Source organism: Nannobrachium achirus, assembly GCF_963921795.1.
Source record: "Nannobrachium achirus genome assembly, chromosome: 20".
NCBI lineage: Eukaryota > Metazoa > Chordata > Actinopteri > Myctophiformes > Myctophidae > Nannobrachium > Nannobrachium achirus.
In genome coordinates this window covers 52,422,524-52,445,735 of record NC_137827.1, presented here as the reverse complement: position 1 = coordinate 52,445,735, position 23,212 = coordinate 52,422,524, and the positions used below count along the sequence as shown (strand labels likewise).

Below are 23,212 nucleotides of genomic sequence, written 5' to 3'. Positions count from 1 at the left end.
TATCAAGCTTGTTATCGAGCATATTAGCGGCCCATGATGTCATGTTTAAACAATCAAGACAAGAGGCGATCAAGAAATGATTACAGTACTATTCATAATATAAAGCCATTTAACACTTATTGCAGACTAATGAATGATTGTTTTAATGACATTTTATGATAATATTTTGTCAATTGTCATCTTCATAGATGGTGGTCAGCCACAAACTCACAGTCACAACAACTGGCCAATAAAAAAACATACCAGTTCAGAATTACAAAATATTAGAAAACACATTGAGTGTTTTCTAATATAATAAAAATAAAAGCTTATTGAGCCAATAAAAGCCTGGCTCAACAAGCAGGATCCATAAGGTGCTCATTATCAATTAAAATGTACAAGATCCATCCCTACTTACGGGTCCATTTCGTTTAATTTTACACTCTCAAGAGTTAAATTATTGATATTCATCAAACTGTGGTCCGTGGCACAAATGCTGAATAAATAATGGACCTTGATATGATTCTTTTTTTTTTTTTTTTTAAACCACTGATCTATATACCATAGTTACTTACCGGCGTCTGCCACAGTGTTGTGGCTGAGCTCCAGGATCTGCAGGGTGTTGTTGTATCGCAGCAGGTCTCCCAGCTGCATGGAGTCCTGGTAGCAGTTGAGCTGGTTGCTGCACAGGTGCAGCTCCTTCAGGTTGCGGTTGGACTTCAGAGCGCCCACTGCAGGAGGAGGCACAGGAGGACACAAACAGTGTTCATTTTAACATCAAATTTTGTCGAAAGACATAAGCCTCTTTTCCTCTACAGGGCTGAACCAGAACTAGAACCAGAACCTTCTAGAACTAAGGACTTTCAAGAACCTGTCAATTTCCGGGACCAAATTCTGCTTACGTTTCCATATAACCAGACCTAACCGGGAAGGTCCCAAAAAAGAGCAGCAGTGCTGCTGGCCCTGTCCATAGGTTCCCAGAAATCAAGTTTAAGAGCAGGACCTAAATCCGGGCCGTGCACTATGGAAACAAAACCAGAAGCAAAAAAATAAAATAAAAATAGGTTCAGGTTCTGGAAAGTTCTGGTTCCACCTCGTAGTGGAAAAGGGGCTATATATGCAGACGAGTCCGGGTTGGTGAGGAAAGTCCGATGTCTCATTACTCTGACTATGTGGCTACGCATATGGTTAGGGTCAGGGTTAGGGATAGGGTAATGGGCAGAGTCGGACAAACGCAATGTTGGAGTAATGCGTGTCGGAACAATGCTACGCACCCGGTTCTAGACAGCTTGCCCCAGAGGAGCAATGCTGTGAAAAACATATTTTTGTATGGCATGGTCAAAGGCTAAGCGGTCCACAACAGGGTAGGTAGGGAGGTAAGGAGGGAGATATATGCATACTACTGTATGCATGCAGGTATGTACAGTATGTTAGGGGTGCAACGGTTCAGTTAGAGCCCATAGTTAGATTGTAGTTTTCCCCTCTTACAGTATAAGAACATCACTGAGACTGGACTGTCAATACATTTGGAAAAAAGCATGTACACACAAGCCAAAATGGCTTAGAAATGTTATGTTTTTGTGTTTTCTTTTCTTCTCTCTCTCTCTCTCTCTTTTTGTTCTACTTCATCTGACTCTAAGCTTCACAACGGAACACTGCATTGTCATTTGTGCTGTTTCATCCACAAACTGTACTAACTAGCTGAAGATTGGACAGAGCCACTGCACTGTAATTAGACTGTCTCGTTTCTTTTCATGTTTTGAAGTTTCGATTTGATTTTGACAATATAAGCCATGGGGAAATTAACAGCGGCCACCAAGCAATGGAGGTGGCACAATGTAGCCACCATGTAGACAAACACAAAGTACAACGAACTTTTCAAGATTGATTTGTCATGAAATATTATACTTTTGTTTCTTTCATCACATACTGTAGACTCTCTGGACATGGACATGTTAGTCTGTGCACATCTGTTTGATGGGGAATGAACTTGAGCATGAAAATGAGAAGCGCAGCAGGGGGCCCCGACGTCCACAATTACCTCGGCAAAGACCTAGCGGCCCACCACAGCCATTGTGGAGGAGCCATTGTTAAGCCATTCAGAACGGGTACGCATCATTTTGTATTATTTTATGCTTTAACTATTAAAAAATAGCTTGTAGATCTGCTATTTTAGAAAAATCGTGAACATTTGAATTTTGACCCGATTTTGACCCGATTCTATAAGTGTCTTCTAAATTATTCTAACGTTTTTTGAAAAACACATGTTTCTACGTCAGTGGTTCTCAAACTCTTTCATGTCAAGGAACCCTAGAATGATATGTATTTGGCCGCCGACCCCCGTCTCAAAATATTTTGTATCAGGGACCGCCCAGAAGCAGATATTTGAGTTACAAATGCTCACTTTAAAAATGAGATATTCAAAGATTTGCACAGATTTTCATGATTTAAAAAAATTGCAGATCTACAAGCTCACAGCGAGCTTGCAGATCTGCTATTTTTCAATAGTTAAAGCATTCAATAATTCTAGGCCTTAAATGGCTTAAAGTAGTGACAGTTATTCTTTTTGAAAGGCAGATTTTTCTTCTTCTTCTTAACAAGCAATTTCTACCTCTCGTCGCCCAAATGTTACGCCAAGTTCAATTTTCCCATTGTACCGCTGTGTACTCTTTGTGGAAATGACAGACAGGCCGCGTTACAGCATGTCTACATTAGGACATACTGTACATGGGCTGTGGGCACGCGGGCGCAATTTCCCTGTTGTGCTGCACTTGTGATCATCTGTGTCCATTCGGTAGTTTTTTTGTTTTGTATTTTTTAGTGCGGTTAGGGCCCCCGCGGTCCCTAAACCCCTCCCCCAGTCCCGGATCGATGGCGTAGATTTGATCAGGAGCCTTTGGGGCTGCACGCGGAATGCCAACAGTGTCATCAGTCACAGTGGGAACCCGAATGGTGGAATCGGTGGCATTGATCCGCCTCGACTCCGGTACTGCGCGCCTGCGCCCCCTCCGCGCCCACTCCCGCAATCAGGAGGCCCCTCCGATCGAAAGCAATGATCCGGCAGCTGGGGACCCCCCGCTGCCGGGGATAGGGAGGGAGTGGATGGGAGGGTGTGCAAGGGGGGCTGGAAGATAGGGTAGGGAGGTGGGGAAGGGCGAGCACTCCTAAAAAAAATATCAGAGACCCAGGAAGCATAGGGGAAACGAGGCCCAGCAGGAGAGCGCCAGTGCAACGCAACCTAGTATTTTGTGGTAGTTTCTGATCGGGGCACTCAGATATTAGAAATGTTCTTTTTCATTGGTATTCTCTTTTTTTTCTCTCTTTTTTTTGTGTGGCCGTTGAACAGTATGGTACACAGGGACGTGCAGAGAATGTTACAGAGCAGCGGCGTAGCCAGGATTTACTAACTGGCTAGGCCTGGCACAATGTGGGTGGGCACAGATGTGAGCTTGTAAATCGGCTATTTTAAAACGGCGAACATTCAAATATTTACAGGGACAAATACAGTGATTTGTCATGGAAGTGGACTTCCCAAGCAATATGGAGACGTTTTATAATCGCTTCATAATTGACTAAGCTATGATCAAATCAAACTGCATGTCTTTCTTTGCTTCCTAGATAGCCGCGCCGTGAATGTTTTAGTTATTTTTGGGTGGGCACAAAAACGGAATGGGTGGGCCTAGGCCTAGTCAGGCCCACCCGTGGCTACGCCGCTGTTACATAGGCAGAGGCTGAAATTTCTAAAAGGGCCTCTTGGTGAAAATATTGAAAATAGCCGACCTTGAAGGTCGTCTATTTTCGGTCCGTTTGATGTGCAATAATAGGCCACGGACCCCATTTGGACCTGGTTCCACTTCGGTACCCATTTGGTTTCCATTTGGAGTGGATACACTCTCTGGAGTTACAGACCCTGTAAGGGTCCATTTGGACCATCTGATTGGTACCCGGACCTGATGTTGAGAAACAGCGTGTACACACACACGTGTCCATCAGCACTCGGACCCCCGCGGTGTGTTTCCACATCCACACCAGCATGTCCCCCATTCATGTGTGTGTGCTTCTCCCTACATGGAACTCATTTGTGCCTCCCCTCCCCTCCACTCCCACTTTCCTCCCACTTTCCTCCCTCATTTGGTTGTGTCCCTCTGTGTGGATTTTTTTGCTTTCCTTGTGAACCTGCCACATGGACTTTATTTTTTTGTTTTTATTTTTAAGCCTTATGTGTTTTAGTTCTTTCTTTTTTTGCACCTTATCGTTGCTGCTGCACAGAAACCTCCTATCTAAATGTTTTATTAAATTAACGCCCTATACTTCATCATCGTACTATAACGGGTCAGCGTCACGCAAAAGCATCAAAAGCAGCAGACTCACAAGCTTTGTCGATCTGCTGCTTTCCATGCTTTTGCATTTGAACAGTGAAAAGTAACTGTTTGGACATAACAAGGTTTGTCCAAGGATGTCCAATCTGCAGCGTTTGCTTTTCTATAGTTCAAAGGTTTAGTTCACAAAATGAACTAGTTCAGTTCATAGTTCATATTTCACATTTTTTTAAACTAAAAGTTCATAGTTCCAAAAAATGAACTACTTCCTTTTTTCAATACCGGTATGTTGCTGCAAGCCATTATTTGCCAAAATTATTGATAGATAGATACCTTTATTATCCCAAGGGAGAAATGTAGTTGTCCAGTAGTAGCACAGCAGTATACAGTTATTTACAAAGTTACAGAGACGTAAGAAAGATAGATAAGAGGGGAAAAAACAAAACAAAGACAAGAGCAGTACAGTACCAATAAGGAGAAGGTGCATCAATAGAGGGGGCGAATAATATATAAGTATATATACATATTGACCCTCCCCTCCCAACACTAGGGGTCAATTGTCTTGCTCAGGGAAATATTGCTGAGGGCTGGAATCAAACCTGTGATCTCCGGATTCCTAGGAAGGCTCTCTATATTCAGCTATGGCCGGTGCGCTATCTGTACATGATTAATACTGTATCCATCACCATAGAATATTGTCTCTGACTCCTGTTGCCTCATCTATTAGTGATTGATCAAGAATTCCTCAACAAGTCCACCAAACAGGATTCCAACGGGTTTATCGCATGCGCTGCCGGTGCATGACTGTGTACGTGTGACAGTGGAAGCCTTGTGTGTGTGTGTGTGTGTGTGTGTGTGTGTGTGTGTGTGTGTGTGTGTGTGTGTGTGTGTGTGTGTGTGTGTGTGTGTGTGTGTGTGTGTGTGTGTGTGTGTGCGTGTGTGTGCGCGTGTGCGCAAATGCACACGCACACACACGTTCCTGGCAGTGATTTTGTGAAGAAGTGTTGACATGCCTTTGTGGGTGTTTGTGTACATGCAGCACTGTAGCCTATTGTATATCAATGTGTTTGCATATAAATGTGTGCGTAAACACTGTGTTTATGCAAATGCAAATGCAATATGAGCGTGGGTGCACGTACGCTGCATATGTACTGTAGGCCTAGTGTGTGTGTGTGTGTGTGTGTGTGTGTGTGTGTGTGTGTGTGTGTGCGTGTGTCTTTGTGCCTGCGTGTGTGCTGTGTCTGAATATGTGTGTGTGACCACAACAATATGTGTGAATTTGCATGCCTCGATATTAACGTGGACTGTATTGTGTGAATGTCAACGCACGCTTGCGTGCTTATGTGTGTGTGCGTGCCTGCATGTGTGTGTGTGTGTGTGTGTGTGCGCGGGCATGTAGGGCGCGTGTGTGTGTCCTGTCCCTGGCCGGCGGTGCGGCGGTGGACGTGTGCGGCGGTGTGTAAAGTGACAGCAGAGAGATTAGGCCCTCTAAGCCGGGGCCCGTCCCGCTGTGGGGGTCACCGGCCCGCCGGGGAGGTCAGGGGGCCAAAATCTGCCACTCCGCTCCGCCCTGTCCTCTGGCATCTGCTCCTGCTGGCCACGGGGCACAGCGCACACACACACACACACGCACGTGCGCACACATACACCATGCGCACACACACACACGCACGCACGCACGCCCATACACACACTATGCATGTACTAAACACGCAGAAGTGGACATGCACACCCGTGGCACAGTCAAGAGGCATACTCACATGCACACACACAAACACACTCACTCACTCACTCACACACACAAACACGCTCGCTCTCACACAGACACGTACACACACACACACACACACACTTGTATGTGTGTGTGTGTGTGTGTGTGTGTGCGTGTATGTGAGCGTGTGCGTGTATGTGAGCGTGTGCGCACATGTGCATGTGTGTGTGCACACATAGACATCAAAGGGGGCTTAAGCCCTCTCCAGACCATGAATGCAGTTTTCACTATGGTGAAAGAAATACAAATGCCCTCTTTCCATGCATGCCATACCTGAAGGCAGCATTCAAGAGAATTGCCTTGTCCAAACTCTCCTGAACTTGAATGCAGCATCTTATGAATCGCCCTCTCTGTGTAGAAATACACATGCCGCTACTCCACATCTCCAGTATTGACTTGATTATGTTTAGTTCAGTGTGGTACCTTATAACGCACCGAAAATAGCTGACAGTCTGCTATTTTCGATATTTCAACCAAAAGGCCCTTTTAGAAATGTCAGCCTCTCTAACATACTCTGCACGTCCCTGTGTGTGTGTGTATGCGCGTGTGTGTGAGTGCGCGTGTGCGTGAACATGCGTGTGTGTGTGTGTGTGTGTAGTGAATCCTACCCAGCGAGAAGAGAGGCGTGCCGCTCAGGTGTGTGTTGTCCAGGTAGAGGACGGCCAGTCTGCTGCTCTGCAGGGCCTTGGCCAGGGACTGACCTCTGTAGTCCACCACCGCGATGTCACACATGTCCAGCCTGGACAGACGCACACTCTGACACGCGCACGCACGCACGCACACACACACACACACACACACACACACACACACACACACACTCACACACACACACACACACACACACACACACACACACTAGGGCATTAACAAAAAACGTCAACAAGTCGACTCAGTCGACTTCATTACACAAGTCGACTCCCACCAGAGAAAGTCTAAAGTCGAAGTTGGAAAAAAAAATACTTTCTATTGTGAAAACAGCAGATCTATATGCCCACAACGCCTCGCGTTGCGAGGCGTTGTGAGCATGTAGATCTGCTGTTTTCACAATTTCTGCCTCTATAAATTTGACCATTTGGACAATGTTTAATTTGTCATTTTAGTATGTATGTATTAAAAAGTCCTTATAATGGCACTTTAGAAATGTGCATATACCTTCTATACACTTAAACGTTATGTTGGTTTGTTTACAGTTGAGTGAGAAGACAATGTTTCACATTAAGTTAATCATCTGGGTTGTGTGTGATGTGATGAAGTCATCAAACGATAAAGTCGACTTCAACTCAACTTTTTACTGAGTCAAGTCGACTTGCAAAAATCACAACCATGTATTTATGTCCACATAAGGGAGAAACATACCGGGACACAAATATTATTGGTGCAGCAAGAATACATTCACAAGATCATGATGGCATACGTTTCCATGATACAATGGGCATGTCACTCAGTAATCTAAGGGTATAGGTAACAGCGTCTCCGCCATATGTGGCAGCACAATACTTCGCTAGCCTTTTTGCCTCCTTTTTGGGTATGTCACACATGTCAAGCACACTCTGACACACACACACACACACACACACACACACACACACACACACACACACACACACACACACAGGTAATGAATGTACAGACGTTTACATAGAGTTGGAGTCGGATATCTCGAGATGTGTGGAAATACACACGCTGAATTCTTCACATTTGCTTGGCGTGTGGACTAATTTATCTACCTTTCTCTCTCTCCCCTCTCTCTCTCTCTCTCTCTCTCTCTTTCTTTCTCTCTCTCTCTCTCTCTCTCTCTCTCTCTCTCTCTCTCTCTCTTTCTCTCTCTGTCTGTATATCTCTCTCTTTCTCTCTCTCCGTATTTGTGTCTCACTCTCTCTGTAAGACTCCCTAAATCGGGAGATAAGCGAACGCCAGGTCGCATATACAAACTTCAGAAGGCAATCGTAGCGTAGCCAATCAGGAGGGAATATGGGAAATGGGACAGATCCATGTTGATGACATGACGTTAGAGATACTGTGTACCGCTTTGCGTGGTTTTAGGGCAAAATCTGTAGGAGCAGTGTCCAAAAATGTGTGTTATCACTTATCAGTCTCTCTCTTTCTTTTCCTCTCTCTGTATCTGTACATTTTAACCACTGAAATTCCAGCATCCTTATTCTTGGGGGTAGATAACAGATCTACAAGGTCACCAGACCTCGGGAGATCTGCAATTTTTGACGTATTGATTTGCTGTAGACAGGGAAAAAGTGGTCAGAGAACAGCTGTAACTGAAGTCCGGTTCTCTAAGACTAGCGGGTTTAAGTGGTTACGAGAGGAGAGGTTGAAAGGCGAGACAACGCAGTGGAAACAGAGGCGTCAATTTGGTATGGCAATGTATGGGCAGCTGCCATACCTTGGCTACGGGGGGGGGGAGGGGGGGAATGTACTTCTTAAAATAAATTAATTGATTGATTGATTGATTGATTATTTTATTAGACAATAATGGAGAACAGTACAAGTATAGTCAACACAATTGGAATGTGGTACAGTACAGGTACAGTTGAACACCCTGCCTAAAAGGAACATCCAAATAAGACCTTTTTACGGTCTTCCTTTGTATTTAATTCATGGACATAATAAATAGCAAGCAAAGAAAACATTCAATAATATTGCAGTTATAAAAACACTACAGTTTAGGGGGAAAAAGATGGTGGGGCTAAGGGGAGGTGCTCACTTCTTGTCTGTCTATGGGAGAAGTGATAACTACCTCCGTCTCTGGCCTCCTGAATGGTGAGTTTTCAGGGCAGTTTTGAAGGATGCCAACATGTTTTAAGGGAGGTAGTCAAAGAATTCCACACCTGGGTGGCAGTATTGTAGAAGGAGAATTTACCCATATTTGTCTTATGGGTTTGTGTTATCAGATCTTTGTGTGCGCTCCCTCTGGTGTTGTGGCTGTGGGTGTCGCTAATTATTTGGAGATAACATGTCCTGCCTGTTGCTAAGGTATGGCAACATGACTGGTGTCGTCGCGCGTGTGCAAGACACCAGTCATGTTGCCATACCTTAGCTTTTGCTGAACTGACGCCACTGGGTGGAAACAGGGCGCGGCAGAGGGCATCCCGACAGGTTCTGATCCCAGGCCAGCAGGGTACATATGGTCCCCGGAGTCGTGAGCCGCACGCCAGTGCATCACCGCTTGGCACGGAACGCCACACTGTAAAGAACTGACATCAGCGCTTGGCAAAAAAAAAAGACGCAATACTAGCTGGTGTGTGTGTGTGTTTGTGAGTGTATGTGTGTGTAAGTAAGGTCACTCGACAGTGCAAACCGCATTGAACTGAAGTGAACTAAACTTAAGTGTGAGGGTTATTCTCTTTTAAAGAGGTGGTGCCATAGTTTTGTACTTTTTTCTGTTTTGTATGTGTCTATGGAGTTACTCTAATGTGCAAATTTGCATTCCCTGTGTATTGTTGGTTTCTTCCTGAAAGCCTCAGAGTCAAATATCTAAATAAAAAAACACAGATCTTATGACATCATAAACTCATCCCCTCCCCTTTTACCATACACCCAACACTGTGGGTGTGGCTAACTTCAGCTGGGTCACCACCCACCTGACAACCAGGCATATGAACTGGTGGGTGTGGCCGCATAAAAACATCATTTTCTGTACACTTTTCTGGAGCATAACTATAATGCCTGATCATCATGTTTTAGGGGTGGGGGGAAATCATGGCACCCCATCTTTAAGTATATGTGACAAATTCTGTCAGAGGGACAGTCATTCTTGGCGTTAAAAGCACAACAATCGCAAGACCTAATTTCTGTGTAAAGTCCATATCAAGTCAAATATCCATTTACTAGCCGGCAGCCGCCGTCTATTAGTTCTCGTTTAATGAATAGCCGATCTATGTATGCTTGTAGATGCGAAATGTAAGATAAAGGATTATGTGCAGCATTTTGGACTACCTCCTCCAAACATTCCCCCCCCCCCCCTCGTGTGACCTTTGGCGTCTCCCAGAGAGGGGCCTGAACCTGCAGGTTGGGACCCACTGAGTGGCTTCTCCACTCGCAGCCGCGCACATTTGGATCGAACACTCGCTCAGCGCTGAGTATAGGAGAAAAGGGGAGGAGAGAGAGAAAGAGAGAAAGAGAGAGAGAGAGAGAGAGAGAGAGAGAGAGAGAGAGAGAGTGGACCGTATCGTGGAGCGAGGCTTTGCTCCGAGTGAGGGCCATATCGTCACCATCTGGCATCAGACACTCGGGCCGGGTGAAAGAAAGGTAGAGAGAGAGGGAGGGGAGCGAGAGAGAGAGAGAGAGAGAGAGAGAGAGAGAGAGAGAGAGAGAGAGAGAGAGTGGAAAATAGAGCCCGGGCCAATAGCAGTGCCCTGACACCGGACTGACCCCTCCCCATCTCTCCCTCTCTCTCTCTCTCTTTTCTTGCTGACATCAAATGGTTTTGTGAGGAAGACAAAACAACCCCCAGATGTCACAGGGAGAGAAAGCAGGACTGGAGATGGACCGAGGAAGAGATAGACACATGCACGTATGCACGCACGCACACACACACACGCACGCACGCGCGTGCGTGCACACACATGCGCGCACGCTAGGGCATTCACGAATAGTGATTTTTAGTATTCGAATTATTCAACCTCAAAGTATTCGAATAGTCGAATATTCGACAGGACTGGCCAAACTGTCAAATATTAAGGAAGCAAGAGGTGAACATTGTAGCAGAACATTGTAGCAGATCTACATGCTCACAACGCCTCGCGTTGCGAGGCGTTGTGAGCATGTAGATCTGCTATTTTCACAATAGTTATCTGCGGAACCGAGTCAAATTAAATGTAATACCTACAATTCCAAGTGCTTGTCAGGGTGGGGTCCCCAGTTCAAATATGTTTATTTTGGGGGTCACAGCCTAAAAAGATTTGAGAACCCCTGGTATAGAGCATTAACAAATTCATACACAAATTGAAAACTCATTCTTATGACTTCCTATCTAGCCAAGCTTTATAAACTATATATTTTTAAAAGAGAAAACAATTACAAAAAAAAAAGAAGAAGAAAAAAAAGCGAATATTCGACTTTGGTGAACAACGTCGAATAGTGACTTTGATATTCGAATATTCGAATATTTGGTGAATGCCCTAGCGCACGCACACACGCACCTACACACGCACGCACGCACGCACCTACACACGCACGGACGCACCTACACACGCACACACGCACCTACACACGCACAGACGCACACACACACACTGTCCGGGGTGACTGACAGAAGGAAGCAGGTCTGGGGCCATCATTAAGTCCTGCTCCTCCATCGCTCTCTGTTTAGAACTCTTCATTCTCTTTTTTCACTACAGCACCTGGGGCCCCCCAAATTATTATAATTATAACGCGAGGCGTTGTGAGCATGTAGATCTGCTATTTTCACAATAGAACCAGCTGTGTTATACAAAATGTTATGCCTCAACTCTTATTGCTTGTTGGGGTCGGGGGGGGGGGTCCCCAGTTAAAATATTATTACTTTGGGGGTCGTGGCCTGAAAAGGTTGAGAACCACTGCTCTACAGCATCAAACATGTCTGTATTTGTTGATTTATTTGTGCATTCTAATCTATAATTTGCACATTGAAACTACTGTATTATCTGTATAGGATGCCAGGTCAACAATGACCTGACATTGGTCTACATAACATGTTTTCTAAATGTCATTTTAGCCTTTGCATAAGCCTGCAAAGTCAATGAGGCTAGGGAAAGTGCCGTGGCAAATGCACATGTGCATGTACGCACGCACGCATGCAGCAAAATCTAACTTTTTCTTTTGTCAAAGCCTAATGACCAAACAGTGAAGTTGAAAAGCATTTCAAACTGTGATATGGTATAACGGACTGGTGCCGCGAAAATGAAACACAAAATAAAAATCATGATTATTGTCAACGCAGCGCTTTGTTCCATGAAAGGGAAAACATCATAAGATGGCATGATTCATCACACAGCACATGATGATTTGTTGTGTTTGAAATATTGAGTGAAACGTGGAGTGCTCGATCCTTGGGGCACGTTTTAATTTGCCCCCATTTTGTTTCTTTGTATTGTTGTTGTTGCAAAGAAACTGCTTCCAGGTGTCAAACCCTTTTCTCTATAATTTTTTAAAATAATAATAAAAAAGAAGCCGTGGTTTTGGACATATATTCCACCCGACCGCAACGATTTGCTTTATTATTATTGCCACACTTGACAGCTCACGTGGACTTATGCAGGGGCGTCACAGGAGGGGGGGAGTGGGACTGAGTTACTAGGGCCCAAGGTGGAGGCCTTCATTATTTTATACTTTAGCTATTGAAAAATAGCAGATAGACAAGCTCACAGCGAGCTTGTAGATCTGCAATTTTCTGAAAAGTCGTGAAAATGTGTGGAAATTCAAAATTTTGCTTCTGGGGGGTCCCTGGAACTAAATATTTTGAGATGGGGGTCCGTGGCCAAATACATATCATTTTGGGGTCCTTGACATGAAAAAGTTTGAGCACCACTGACATAGAAACATATATTTTTCAAATTCCTTAGATGTTTTTGAAATATTTAAAGACTTGCTAAAATGTTCACGATAAAATAAAAAATAAAATTGCAGATCTACAAGCTTGCAGCGCGGCACTCGGTGCCGCGCTGTGAGCTTGTATATCTGCGATTTTTCAATAGTTAAAGCACATGGGGGGCCCGTAGTGAATCCTTGTACCCAGGGCCCAGAATTTGGTGCGACACCCCTGGACTTATGCGCTACACACCATCATGCCTGTGTCTCTCGAACTCTATTTGTCAACGTTCGACAGTATACATGGCGAGGGCATAATTGCTATGAGACACAGAGGACAGCTTTGAAGGGCTACTACGTGCTGGCCTTTGATCACCCCCCACACCCCCACGGATCAAATCTGTCCACTTTATATACAGTAGCATGTACAGTATCATCATGGCTGCAGAGAGAGAGTGAGAAATAGTTACACAGAAACATTTCATTTCAAACTTGAGAGTTGGATAAACCGACACTTTAAGGATTGCATTGCGTATGTTTCAAATAGGGCTGGGACGCGATCAGAAACATTAATCTCATTAATGAGAGGAGTTGTAATTAATTAATCCAGATTAATCACATGTTTAATCGCACATAAATGTTTAAATTGAACGCATTTTGGTACACGAGTGAATGAATGAGTTTTTTAAATCTAAATTCCCCATCCACTAAGCCAAGCAAAGCGATCTGATCGGCTTCTTCTCCCATTGCGTGCACTGGGGTTTGTTGTCTGTTGGTTGGTGAGACAGGTTCTCTGGTGCAAAAACAGATTAAAATGAAATTAATTAATATAATTTAATCAGTTAAAGTCCAAGCCCTAGTTTCAAACCTTTTAACGGCAAGCAATGTTTGAGTTTTTTCCTCTACGATATTGTGATATTGAGGAAAGGTCAAACTACATGGTTTATTCATTTACATTTTGCAGTTCCCCCAGCAGATTATCATGTGTGGATCTTGGGATCCACCTGCAGAGCCACACAGTAAATATCAAACTTATCGCTTTTCTCCACTTTCTCAGAAAACGGAAAAAATAAATAAATAATAAACAAATAAAACACATTTCTTCCAGGAAATCAACTTCGAGATTGTTGCTTAGGCGAGAGCCACAATCACCATTTTCTTATTTCTTTTCTCCCCCCGATCTGGTTTTGCTCCTGGGAGGCTTGTGAAAGTCAGTCAGGAATAACATTTGGGATCGACCGGAATCATTTTTCATCTCACACAGCTAATCAGTCGTCCCTGCTAATGATGTTTGCGCTACAAGGGTAATGCGGTTTGTGTGTTTGTGTGTGTGCGTGCGTGCCCGTGTGCGTGTACGTGCATGCGTGTATGTTTGTGCATTGGTTTGTGCTTGCATGTGCATGCACATTCTGTGCATCTGCATGTATACGAGCATGTACTGTATGTACAGTAGGCCTATGTGTATTGTGCACTTGTAAATGGTGCATTTTACAGTGCCTTTTTTCCAAAGTGCTTTATTGCAATGTTCATTACATTCACCCATTCACACACACATTCAACCAGGAAACCTTGCAAGGCACCAACCTGCTCATCGGGAGCAGTTAGTGGTTCAGTGGCGGCGTAGCTCAGGGGTAGAGAAACCGTTATTAGAGCACGAAGGGTTCCCGAAGGGTTCCCAGTTCGAATCCGGGCTCCCCCTGAGTTAATGTCGAAGGGTCCTTGAGCAAGACTCTGAACCCCCAATTGCTCCCGGTGAGCAGGTTGGTGCCTTGCATGGTTTCCTCCGCCACCGGTGTATGAATGTGTGGGTGAATGTAATGCACAATCTATGTAAGGCGCCTTGGATAAAAGTGCTATATAAATGCACCATTTACCATTTACTAGTGTCTTGCTCAAGGACACTTAAACACACAGGGAAGAAGGAGCCAGGCATCGAACCGGGAACCGTCCTGATTCCAAGGCGGCCACTCTACCTCCTGAGCCACTGCCCATACACGCGCTTCTTTTGTGTGTTACGCGCACGTACACATGTGTTGGCTTCGCCGCCAATGCGATTGCCTGCGCGAGTTATTCGGCACGTCCACCGAGAACTTTCTCACCCGCGCTGCATCTTCAATCCATGTAATGCACAACAAAACTCACTTTCTGCAAAATGCACAATATCCCCGAGAAAGAAAGAGAGAGAAAAAAAAATACACGAAGAGAAGATTACTATTGCAAAGCGTGTGTCAGCCCAACCTGCTTTATCAAATGAGCGAGGGCCCTCCAACCCGACGCCCCGATGCTGCCGTTGTCAGACATGTCGAGATGGGTTGTTGATTCGTAGTACAGAATCATATCCAGCAACGAGGACGCTCCCTGGGAGAGAGAGAGAGAGAGAGAGAGGAGAGAGAGAGAGAGAGAGAGGGGCGTCAATTGGGTATGGCAGGGGTATGCAGCTGCCATATCCTGGGTCCAGAGGGGAATATAAAAGTTACTTTTAAATATAAATCCATGAATGTCTCTTTGTCTATCTGTTCTGGTTATTGTGTTGTTAAATTACAGTAAAAATAACTATATGCAAAATTTAACAAAATGGTCACTTGACAAAAAGGTATACCCAGGTTCCGCAGGTCAGCTGCACAGGTGCAATTCATTATTGTTAATTGTGGCATGTTTACTAACGTGCCAAGTTTAGCTGCACTTGAACAACCGTTCCAGGCTGCCATATCCAGCCCAAGAAACCGTAGAAACGGGGGGAAAATTGAATGTACTTAAAATAAATGTACTCTATCATGCCTGTTGCTAAGGTATGGCAACATGACTGGTGACACCAGTCATGTTGCCATACCTTTAGCTTTTTCTGAACTGACGCCACTGAGAGAGAGAGAGAGAGAGAGAGAGAGAGAGAGAGAGAGAGAGAGAGAGAAAGAAAATGAAGAGAGGTTGGCCTCCTAAATTTGACAGCGACGTTATGAAGTTCTTTTGGAAGGCGAAAGAAGAAAAAAAAAAGAAAAAAGAGAACGCACCTATAATCTGATACAGGAGGTTGCGCTGAATATGAAACTGTATTGGAGTGGAAGACGGTACATATAGATGTGTGTGTGTGTGGGTGTGGGAGGAGGTGAAAAATATGTTTTTGCTCATAAAACTCACATTTTCCTCCAGTCGGGCGGCTCGCAGATTGATGAAATCAAAGTGCAACGATTTCAGGATGACTTCCAGGGCCTCGCAGGAGCGGTGGTCTAATCGCTCACCTTGGTAGAAAGACAGCAATCAAACAGGAGATAATTGGGTTGGGGGGAGCAGGGGCGTCACACCAAATTCTGGGCCCTGGGTACAAGGATTCACTGCGGGCCCCCCGTGAATGTTAACTATTGAAAAATAGCAGATATACAAGCTCACAGCGCGGCACCGCCGCGCTGCGAGCTTGTAGATCTGCTATTTTTGAAAAATCGTGAAAATGTGTGCAAGAAACTTACGTTTCTATGTCAGTGGTGCTCAAACGTTTTCATGTGAAGGACCCCCAAGATGATATGTATTTGGCCAAGGACCTCCATCTCAAAATATTTAGTTCCAGGGACCCCCCCAGAAGCAAAATCTGAGTTACAAATGTTTGCTTAAAAAATACATATATTCAAAGATTTGAGCAAATTTTCACGACTTTAAAAAAAATAGCAGATCTACAAGCTCGCAGCACGGCACTCGGTGCCGCGCTGTGAGCTTGTAGATCTGCTATTTTTCAATAGCTAAAGTTACTAGGGCCCCTCCACCTTGGGCCCTATTAACTCAGTCCCACTTTCCTACCCCTTGTGACGCCCCTGGGGGGAGGGAGGTGCTAACAGGCAAAATTGCGGCGGTGCCGGATTGGAGATGCTTTTCTTTTTTTGCACGTGCGCTTAGTTCAAAATGGAAATTGCTTTTAGCAAAACCACGCAGGAAAACAACTCCTCTTTTCCGAGTGCATGATTTCTCAACTTTTGCCTTTTTTTTGCGTCGGTATGGAGTAAAGTTCTGAGACCCAATCGAAATCCCAGAGAAGGGAGTAATTTGGTTAACGGCGTGCAATTTATTTTGATTATTGTATCTTTTTTTCGTCATGATTAAAAGTTCAAATGCAATTTTCATGATTGCGCCTCAGAAATGTTTCATGTTGTCACCTTGCATTGCCTTTGTACTAAGAAAACAGTGAAAAACAAAAACAAACTAAAAACATAATCTGTCACATAAAATGACATTGACTAACATAATCCAGCGGATGGCTTCAACCCTGTTTTCTCAAACTTCTAAACCTAATCTTGTTGCTTTCAGTCAGATATGACATTTGTAGCTGTGTGCTTAATCTGTTTACTTGTATTTTAAATGATCGATTTGTCCTTTCAACCATTCAGTTATTCCAACGAGTCATTTGGACACGCTGGAATCATACAGTATGACGTGGTGGTGCATTTCTCCCTTCGATCACGCTCCGTATTATATGCTTTGTGATACTTACGCGGTTTATAATCTGTCATGCAACTGCGTTGCTCGGCGGAAACGGCGGATCTGCGAGCTCATCACGCGACACCGGCGTGCTACGAAGTCTAGCCAGGACTTATAGCGGCGTGGCGGACAGTGACATGAGATCACTGTAAGCGTGTAGTCCTGTTATGTTCCCTTCCAAGCTGATCGGGCCTCACATGAAAAAGTCACGCAATGTGTCATCTTTCAAGTCACGGATTGTGGAGAGAGACCATCTTTGTATGCCCCCCCCATACACCCCCCTTTATCTCCGCTGCCAAGGAAGGGGCAGGAATTCACATGCCCCCCCCCCCCCCCTTCCCCTTCCCTAACTTTACTGGATTGCTCCCAATTTTCAGCACTTTTAACTTCTACCCCACTACTTCTCAGAACCAAATATTGTTCTACTCCACTACAATTATTTGAACACTTTAGTTACACTTTGTAGATTTTGATTATTATTATTACAAAACATACATTAACCACTTCAGCCCTACAGTATATAGCCTATACATTTCGGCCATTTGAAAATAGCCGATCTGCAAGATCACAATGCGTCCCCTTGTGACAGATTGTGAGCTTGTGGATCTGCTATTTTCAAAAGATTTTTATACGCTACGTTTGAAAACTTACTTTCTACTTTTGGTACTTAAGTACATTTTGAAGCCAATAGCCAATAATAGTTTTTAATAATAATAATAATTTAATTTAATTTAATAATAAGTAAATTTCGAATCCCAGACTTTTACTTGTAACAGAGTACTTCTATATTGCCGTACTGATACTTTAACTTGAGTAAAAACAAACAAACAAGTACTTTTTTTACACCAGTGCTGGCGGGGTCGCGTGCGGTTGACGATAATGTATTAATTTATCTGTAGTCATTTGCATAATTATTCACCCTGTTTTTTCTTCTTTCTATCTTTCTTTCTTTCTTTTACTGTATGGTCAGAGAAGGGGTGAGGCGGGGTTGAGAGAGACAGAGAGAGAGAGATCTGAAATCCCATTTGGTATAATCCTCGCTGCACTGGGGAGATAATAAACGGGCGTGCATCACCCGCGGTCAGATTACATCAGGCGCGTGACAACACAGAGGGAGGGGGGTTGACCTCTGTGTCGGGGAACACACACTCCACATCCACGGGTGCATGTGTGTGTGCGTGCGTTCGTGTGCGCGTGCGTGCACTACATACATATACAGTAAGCTCTCAAACATCCGAAACATGTCCTTTCATTTTTGATACACGTCTTTCGATATAACTTTGACGGATTAAATCATCATTCGTTTGCTCCTGGCAGTTGCCACTACAGTATAATCTCATTTGGAAATTGGCGTTACGCGGAATTGAAAATCACACGCGCTCCGAGAGAATCAGTATAGATTAAAATTAAGTCCTTAAATATCTATTAATATTAATATTATTATGACAGAGGCGCGTTGCGAGGGCTTAAAGTGATATGTTAAAGGGATCGTCTCCCCCCCCCCCCTTCTCCGTCAAAAAAGGGTCAGTCGAAAAGTGTCTATAGAGGGTATGCGCATGCATAAAGTGAGTGGCAAATTGAGTGGCAAAGTGAGTGGCAAAGTGAGTCTAACATCACTTAACATCGTTTAATGCAATCAGATAGGACTTTTCTGTTTGGATGTAGGGGCTGTAAAGGCCAGAAAGTTTGCCACTCAGTAGGCGTTCCCGCATAACTTCCAGGTATGATGATGATGTCATACATGCATACCCTCTATAGATAGGACTAGGAGTCATCTTGGGTTGGCTATCCCTGTATAACACATTTAGCTGGGGACCCCCCTAGCTGGAGCCACTACAAGGAGGACACGCCTTGGGGGGTCCAAAGCGAGGACCACCGCTTGTGGTGCATCTTACCTTGGAGATCCAGACGCGACACCCGGCCTCCCACGCAGGTGGCCTGCTGTGTGACGAGAACCATTGGACAGACAGACAGACAGACAGACAGACAGACAGACAGACAGACAGAGAGACAGACAGACAGAAACAGAGCGTGTGAACAGAAATTATGCATTTACCACACATGTGCATTGTTGCGCACGCACACCCACAAGCACTAACGCGCACACCAGGGACGTGCAGAGAATGTTAGAGAGGCAGGGTCTGACATTTCTAAAAGGGCCTTTTGGTGAAAATATTGGAAATAGCAGAGCTCCAAGCTCACAACGCGTTGCGCTGCGACGCATGCATTGAACTTGTGAGCTTGGAGGTCGGCTATTGATACCACACTGAACTAAGCATTATCAAGTCAATACTGGAGATGTGGCATATATAACGGCATGTATTTCTGCACAGAGAAGGCAATTCTTTCAACATAAGATGCTGCTTTCATGTTCAGGAGAGTTTAAGGCAATTCTCTTGAATGCTGCCTTCAGGTATGGCATGTAAAGAGGGCATTTGCGTTTCTTTCACCATAGTGAAAACTGCATTCATGGTCTGGAGAGGACACTATTCACAGTCAGACGGATACAAGGGCATGGGCTCAAGCCCCCTTGGATGTCTATGTGTGCACGTGCCTGACACTCACACACACGCACACACACACAGGCCTCTACATCCACGCCACTCGCTCGAGCAGAGAGCCGCGTCGCGCGGCGGCCCCAGCATGAATTATGGATCTCGCACAGTTTACCGCCACCGTCGACGGCGGTGACACTGCGCACTAATTAACCAGTGTATAATAATTAGAAACAGCTGGTCATCCGTCGACGTGTTCACTCCGCCGTGAGCCCTGCCGCCACGCGCCGTCCCACGCACATCTAATTTGACTGCATCCATCACCACACGCTGACAGGAGCCGCGGCTCAGAGCGCTAATCTCTGCTTTCCCTTTTCCGAGGATGAGGTTGCGTGTGCGTCACAAGGGGGAGAAAGGTGGGACTGAGTTACTATAGGGCCCAAGGTGGAGGGGGCCTTAATTATTTTATATACTTTAGCTTTTGAAAAATAGCAGATATACAAGCTCACAGCGCGGCACCGATTGCCGCGCTGCGAGCTTGTAGATCTGCTATCTTTGAAAAGTCGTGAAAATGTGTGTAAATCTTTGAATATATGTATTTTTTAAGTGAACATTTGTAACTCAAATTTTGCTTCTGGGGGGGTCCCTGGAACTAAATATTTTGAGATGAAATACATAACATTTTGGGGGTCCTTCACATGAAAAGGTTTGAGCACCACTGACATATAAAATTAGGTTTTTCAAAAAAAAAAAGGATTTGAAATATTCAAAGACTTGTGAGCTGTGAGCTTGTATATCTGCTATTTTTCAATAGTTAAAGCACACAAATAATGCTGCTGTGCGTTCCCAGTCTAAATGGGTTAAACCCCTCCCCCTATGAAGAACATTCATGGGGGGCCCGCAGTGCAGTGAATCCTTGTACCCAGGGCCCAGAATTTGGAGCGACACCCCTGCTTCCGAGGATGAGGTGCACGTGGAAAGAAAGCCTAGGGATGGGAGCCGCAGTTCTGATTGATACACATGACTAGATGGAGCTCGTATTCTTTTATTGATAATGCGCACCTTGAATGGACTATTGAGCATTTTCTAATCTCTATTAGATATGGATCTCTATATATGGGCATAAACAGGTGACATCACAGTGGTGTGGCTGGTTCAGACAGGGATCTCCATGTATGGGCATAAAATGGATTGTGTGTTGTGATGTCTGTCTCTAACAGAATCCCATTTATGCCCATATATGGAGCCCAATATTAAGCCCATATCTAACAGGACTTCATATGGGAATGCCCATATATGGAGGAAGACAGCCCATTATCTGTGTGGCTGGTTCAGACAGGGATCTCCATGCATGGGCATAAAAAGGATTGTATGTATGATGTCAGATGTGATAGACGTCATAGGATATTCACACAACGAATAGCTGAGTAAGCATGTTTGGATTCTCACAGCATATCTCCATATACAGTACATGGATCTCCATATATGGGTAACTGGTCCGATATACATCACTGGACAGACAGCCAAGACATGGCACGACCTCGTCGCCCTGAGTGGGCGACAAGGTGGGTGTGTGTGTACCTGTGTGTGACCTGTGTGTGTGTGTGTGTGTGTGTGTGTGTGTGTGTGTGTGTGTGTGTGTGTGTGTGTGTGTGTGTGTGTGTGTGTGTGTGTGTGTGTGTGTGTACTAGTACTTTTACTTAAAGTAGTAGTCATCTAAAGGGGTACTGTCACTTTAAAAAGTAATCTTAAAATATGAGTTAATATGTTTATGATGTCATTGTGAGAATGCACAATTATAAGCCAATCAAATTCATTACTGTACTTAGACTACTTTCTGTACTGGTCAGCTGTTGTTGGGGGGGCGAGGGGCAGATTACACTGTGACATGAGTTTCAGACTATTTCAGACCGCGTGACCTACTGTATCATACTATTATAATTTCGGGCGTGTCAGCGGGCCTTTAAGTAACAAGCGTGAGTACTTTTTACTTTATTTCCATATCGCACTCCGTTTGTCTCTGTTTTCGTACAACTCCATTCAGTGTTCAAAGGGACACGGGAGACTAAGAGAGAGAGAGAGAGAGAGAGAGAGAGAGAGGAGAGAGAGAGAGAGAGAGAGAGAGAGAGAGTATCCCGGGAAGACAAAGAGAACGTCCGTATAAAATGTTCCCGCTGAAAGAATTAAGAGGGATCAATGGGACATGAATTGCACTGTTTGTGTACAGTATATACAGTAGCCTATATACAGGATATACAGGATATACAGGAGCACGGTGTGTAATTGGTACACAGGCCATTCAATTTCCCCCGTAATCATCCCAGTGCGATGCATATTAGACACAAGTCGCACGCACACACACACACACGCACACACACACACGCACACACGCACGCACGCACGCACGCGCGCACGCACGCACGCACGCACACACACACACACACACACACACACACGCACTAACAAGTAGCATTAAACATGCCCTCTGCATATGGAATAGAATATATGATTGTACACAGCAGTGAGGGAGGGGAGGAGGGTGCCTTTAAGAAGAGAGGAGAGGAGACACTCCATATTATGCAGGGCTGAGATGTGCAGAGTGCACGCACGCATGCACACACACACACGCAACACACGCAGGGCACTTGATAGCAAGGTGTAAGCCTCTGATTTTGTTTGTTAGTGAAGAGGCTGCAATAAATGGTCTGCTGTTGCGTGGTCAGATACTTCACTCTCTGTCTCACACACGCACGCACGCACGCACGCACACACACACACACACACACACACACACACACACACACACACAGTCAGTCTTACATAAAATGTGCACGCATATACAGTAGGCCTACTACCCACTCATAATTCAAAATGTCCTCTTCCCAGAGAAGAGAAAAGAAAAGAAAAAAATACATTAGCAGTTGTTTTTCCCATATCTTAATTTAAGATCTTCCCGACTCTCGCCGTGCACTGGTTGCCTGTGTTTGTGTCTCTCTCTCTCTGTGTGTGTGTGTGTGTGTGTGTGTGGGGGGGGGGGGGGGGGGGGGGGGGGGGGGGGGGGGGGTACTTGGAGTTGAGGGGTGCCAAATCGATCGGTGTGTCACGAGGAAGAGATCGAGGGGACAAAATGGAGTGATCTCCCACTCTCTCTCTACCGCAGTCACACAACAAAAAGTGGGCGAAATAGAGAGAATTGAGAAACTTGACTGCCACCGACAGAAGTCATCTCTGGTGAATTTCCATGCATTCTTCACTCTCTCTCTCTCTCTCTCTCTCTCTCTCTCTCTCTCTCCTCTCTCTCTCTCTCTCTCTCTAAAAGTGTCTGAGAGCACCATTTTCTTTCCACTTCACCCAATAAATTAAAAGGAGTAAAAACAGAAATCACATGCGTACATATTATTTTGCCGCACACACTTTCCCTCACGTAACACTCTAAACCTCTTTGGGGTTAAAATCACCCCCACACATTTTCCTCTCAGCATCTTTTCCGCAATAAAGGATGAATTATTTAAAATAACACGACCTTTTATCTCGCACCCTTTGAAGGCGGCAAATTAAAAATGTAAATTGGGACCTAATTAATATGCAAATGTATTCGTTCCCTGTTAACAATTAGCAATTAAAGCTGCAGTGTCTAGAAAGAGCACGGGCGAAATTAGTAACTT

The 23,212-nt window shown here is 44.7% G+C and overlaps 1 protein-coding gene across 1 annotated transcript in view; it reads right to left on the bottom strand.

The window, feature by feature from the left end:
* LOC308306237 (uncharacterized protein) overlaps positions 1 to 23,212 on the bottom strand; it is a gene marked incomplete at both ends in the record, with an annotated part of 87,914 nt that overhangs the window by 25,325 nt on the left and 39,377 nt on the right. Inside the window, 5 exons of the mRNA XM_080751136.1 lie at positions 555 to 710; positions 6,678 to 6,825; positions 14,830 to 14,949; positions 15,727 to 15,827; positions 18,948 to 18,993. Coding sequence (XP_080607262.1) covers positions 555 to 710; positions 6,678 to 6,825; positions 14,830 to 14,949; positions 15,727 to 15,827; positions 18,948 to 18,993 — 571 coding nt within the window. The remainder of the gene's footprint in view (positions 1 to 554; positions 711 to 6,677; positions 6,826 to 14,829; positions 14,950 to 15,726; positions 15,828 to 18,947; positions 18,994 to 23,212) is intronic.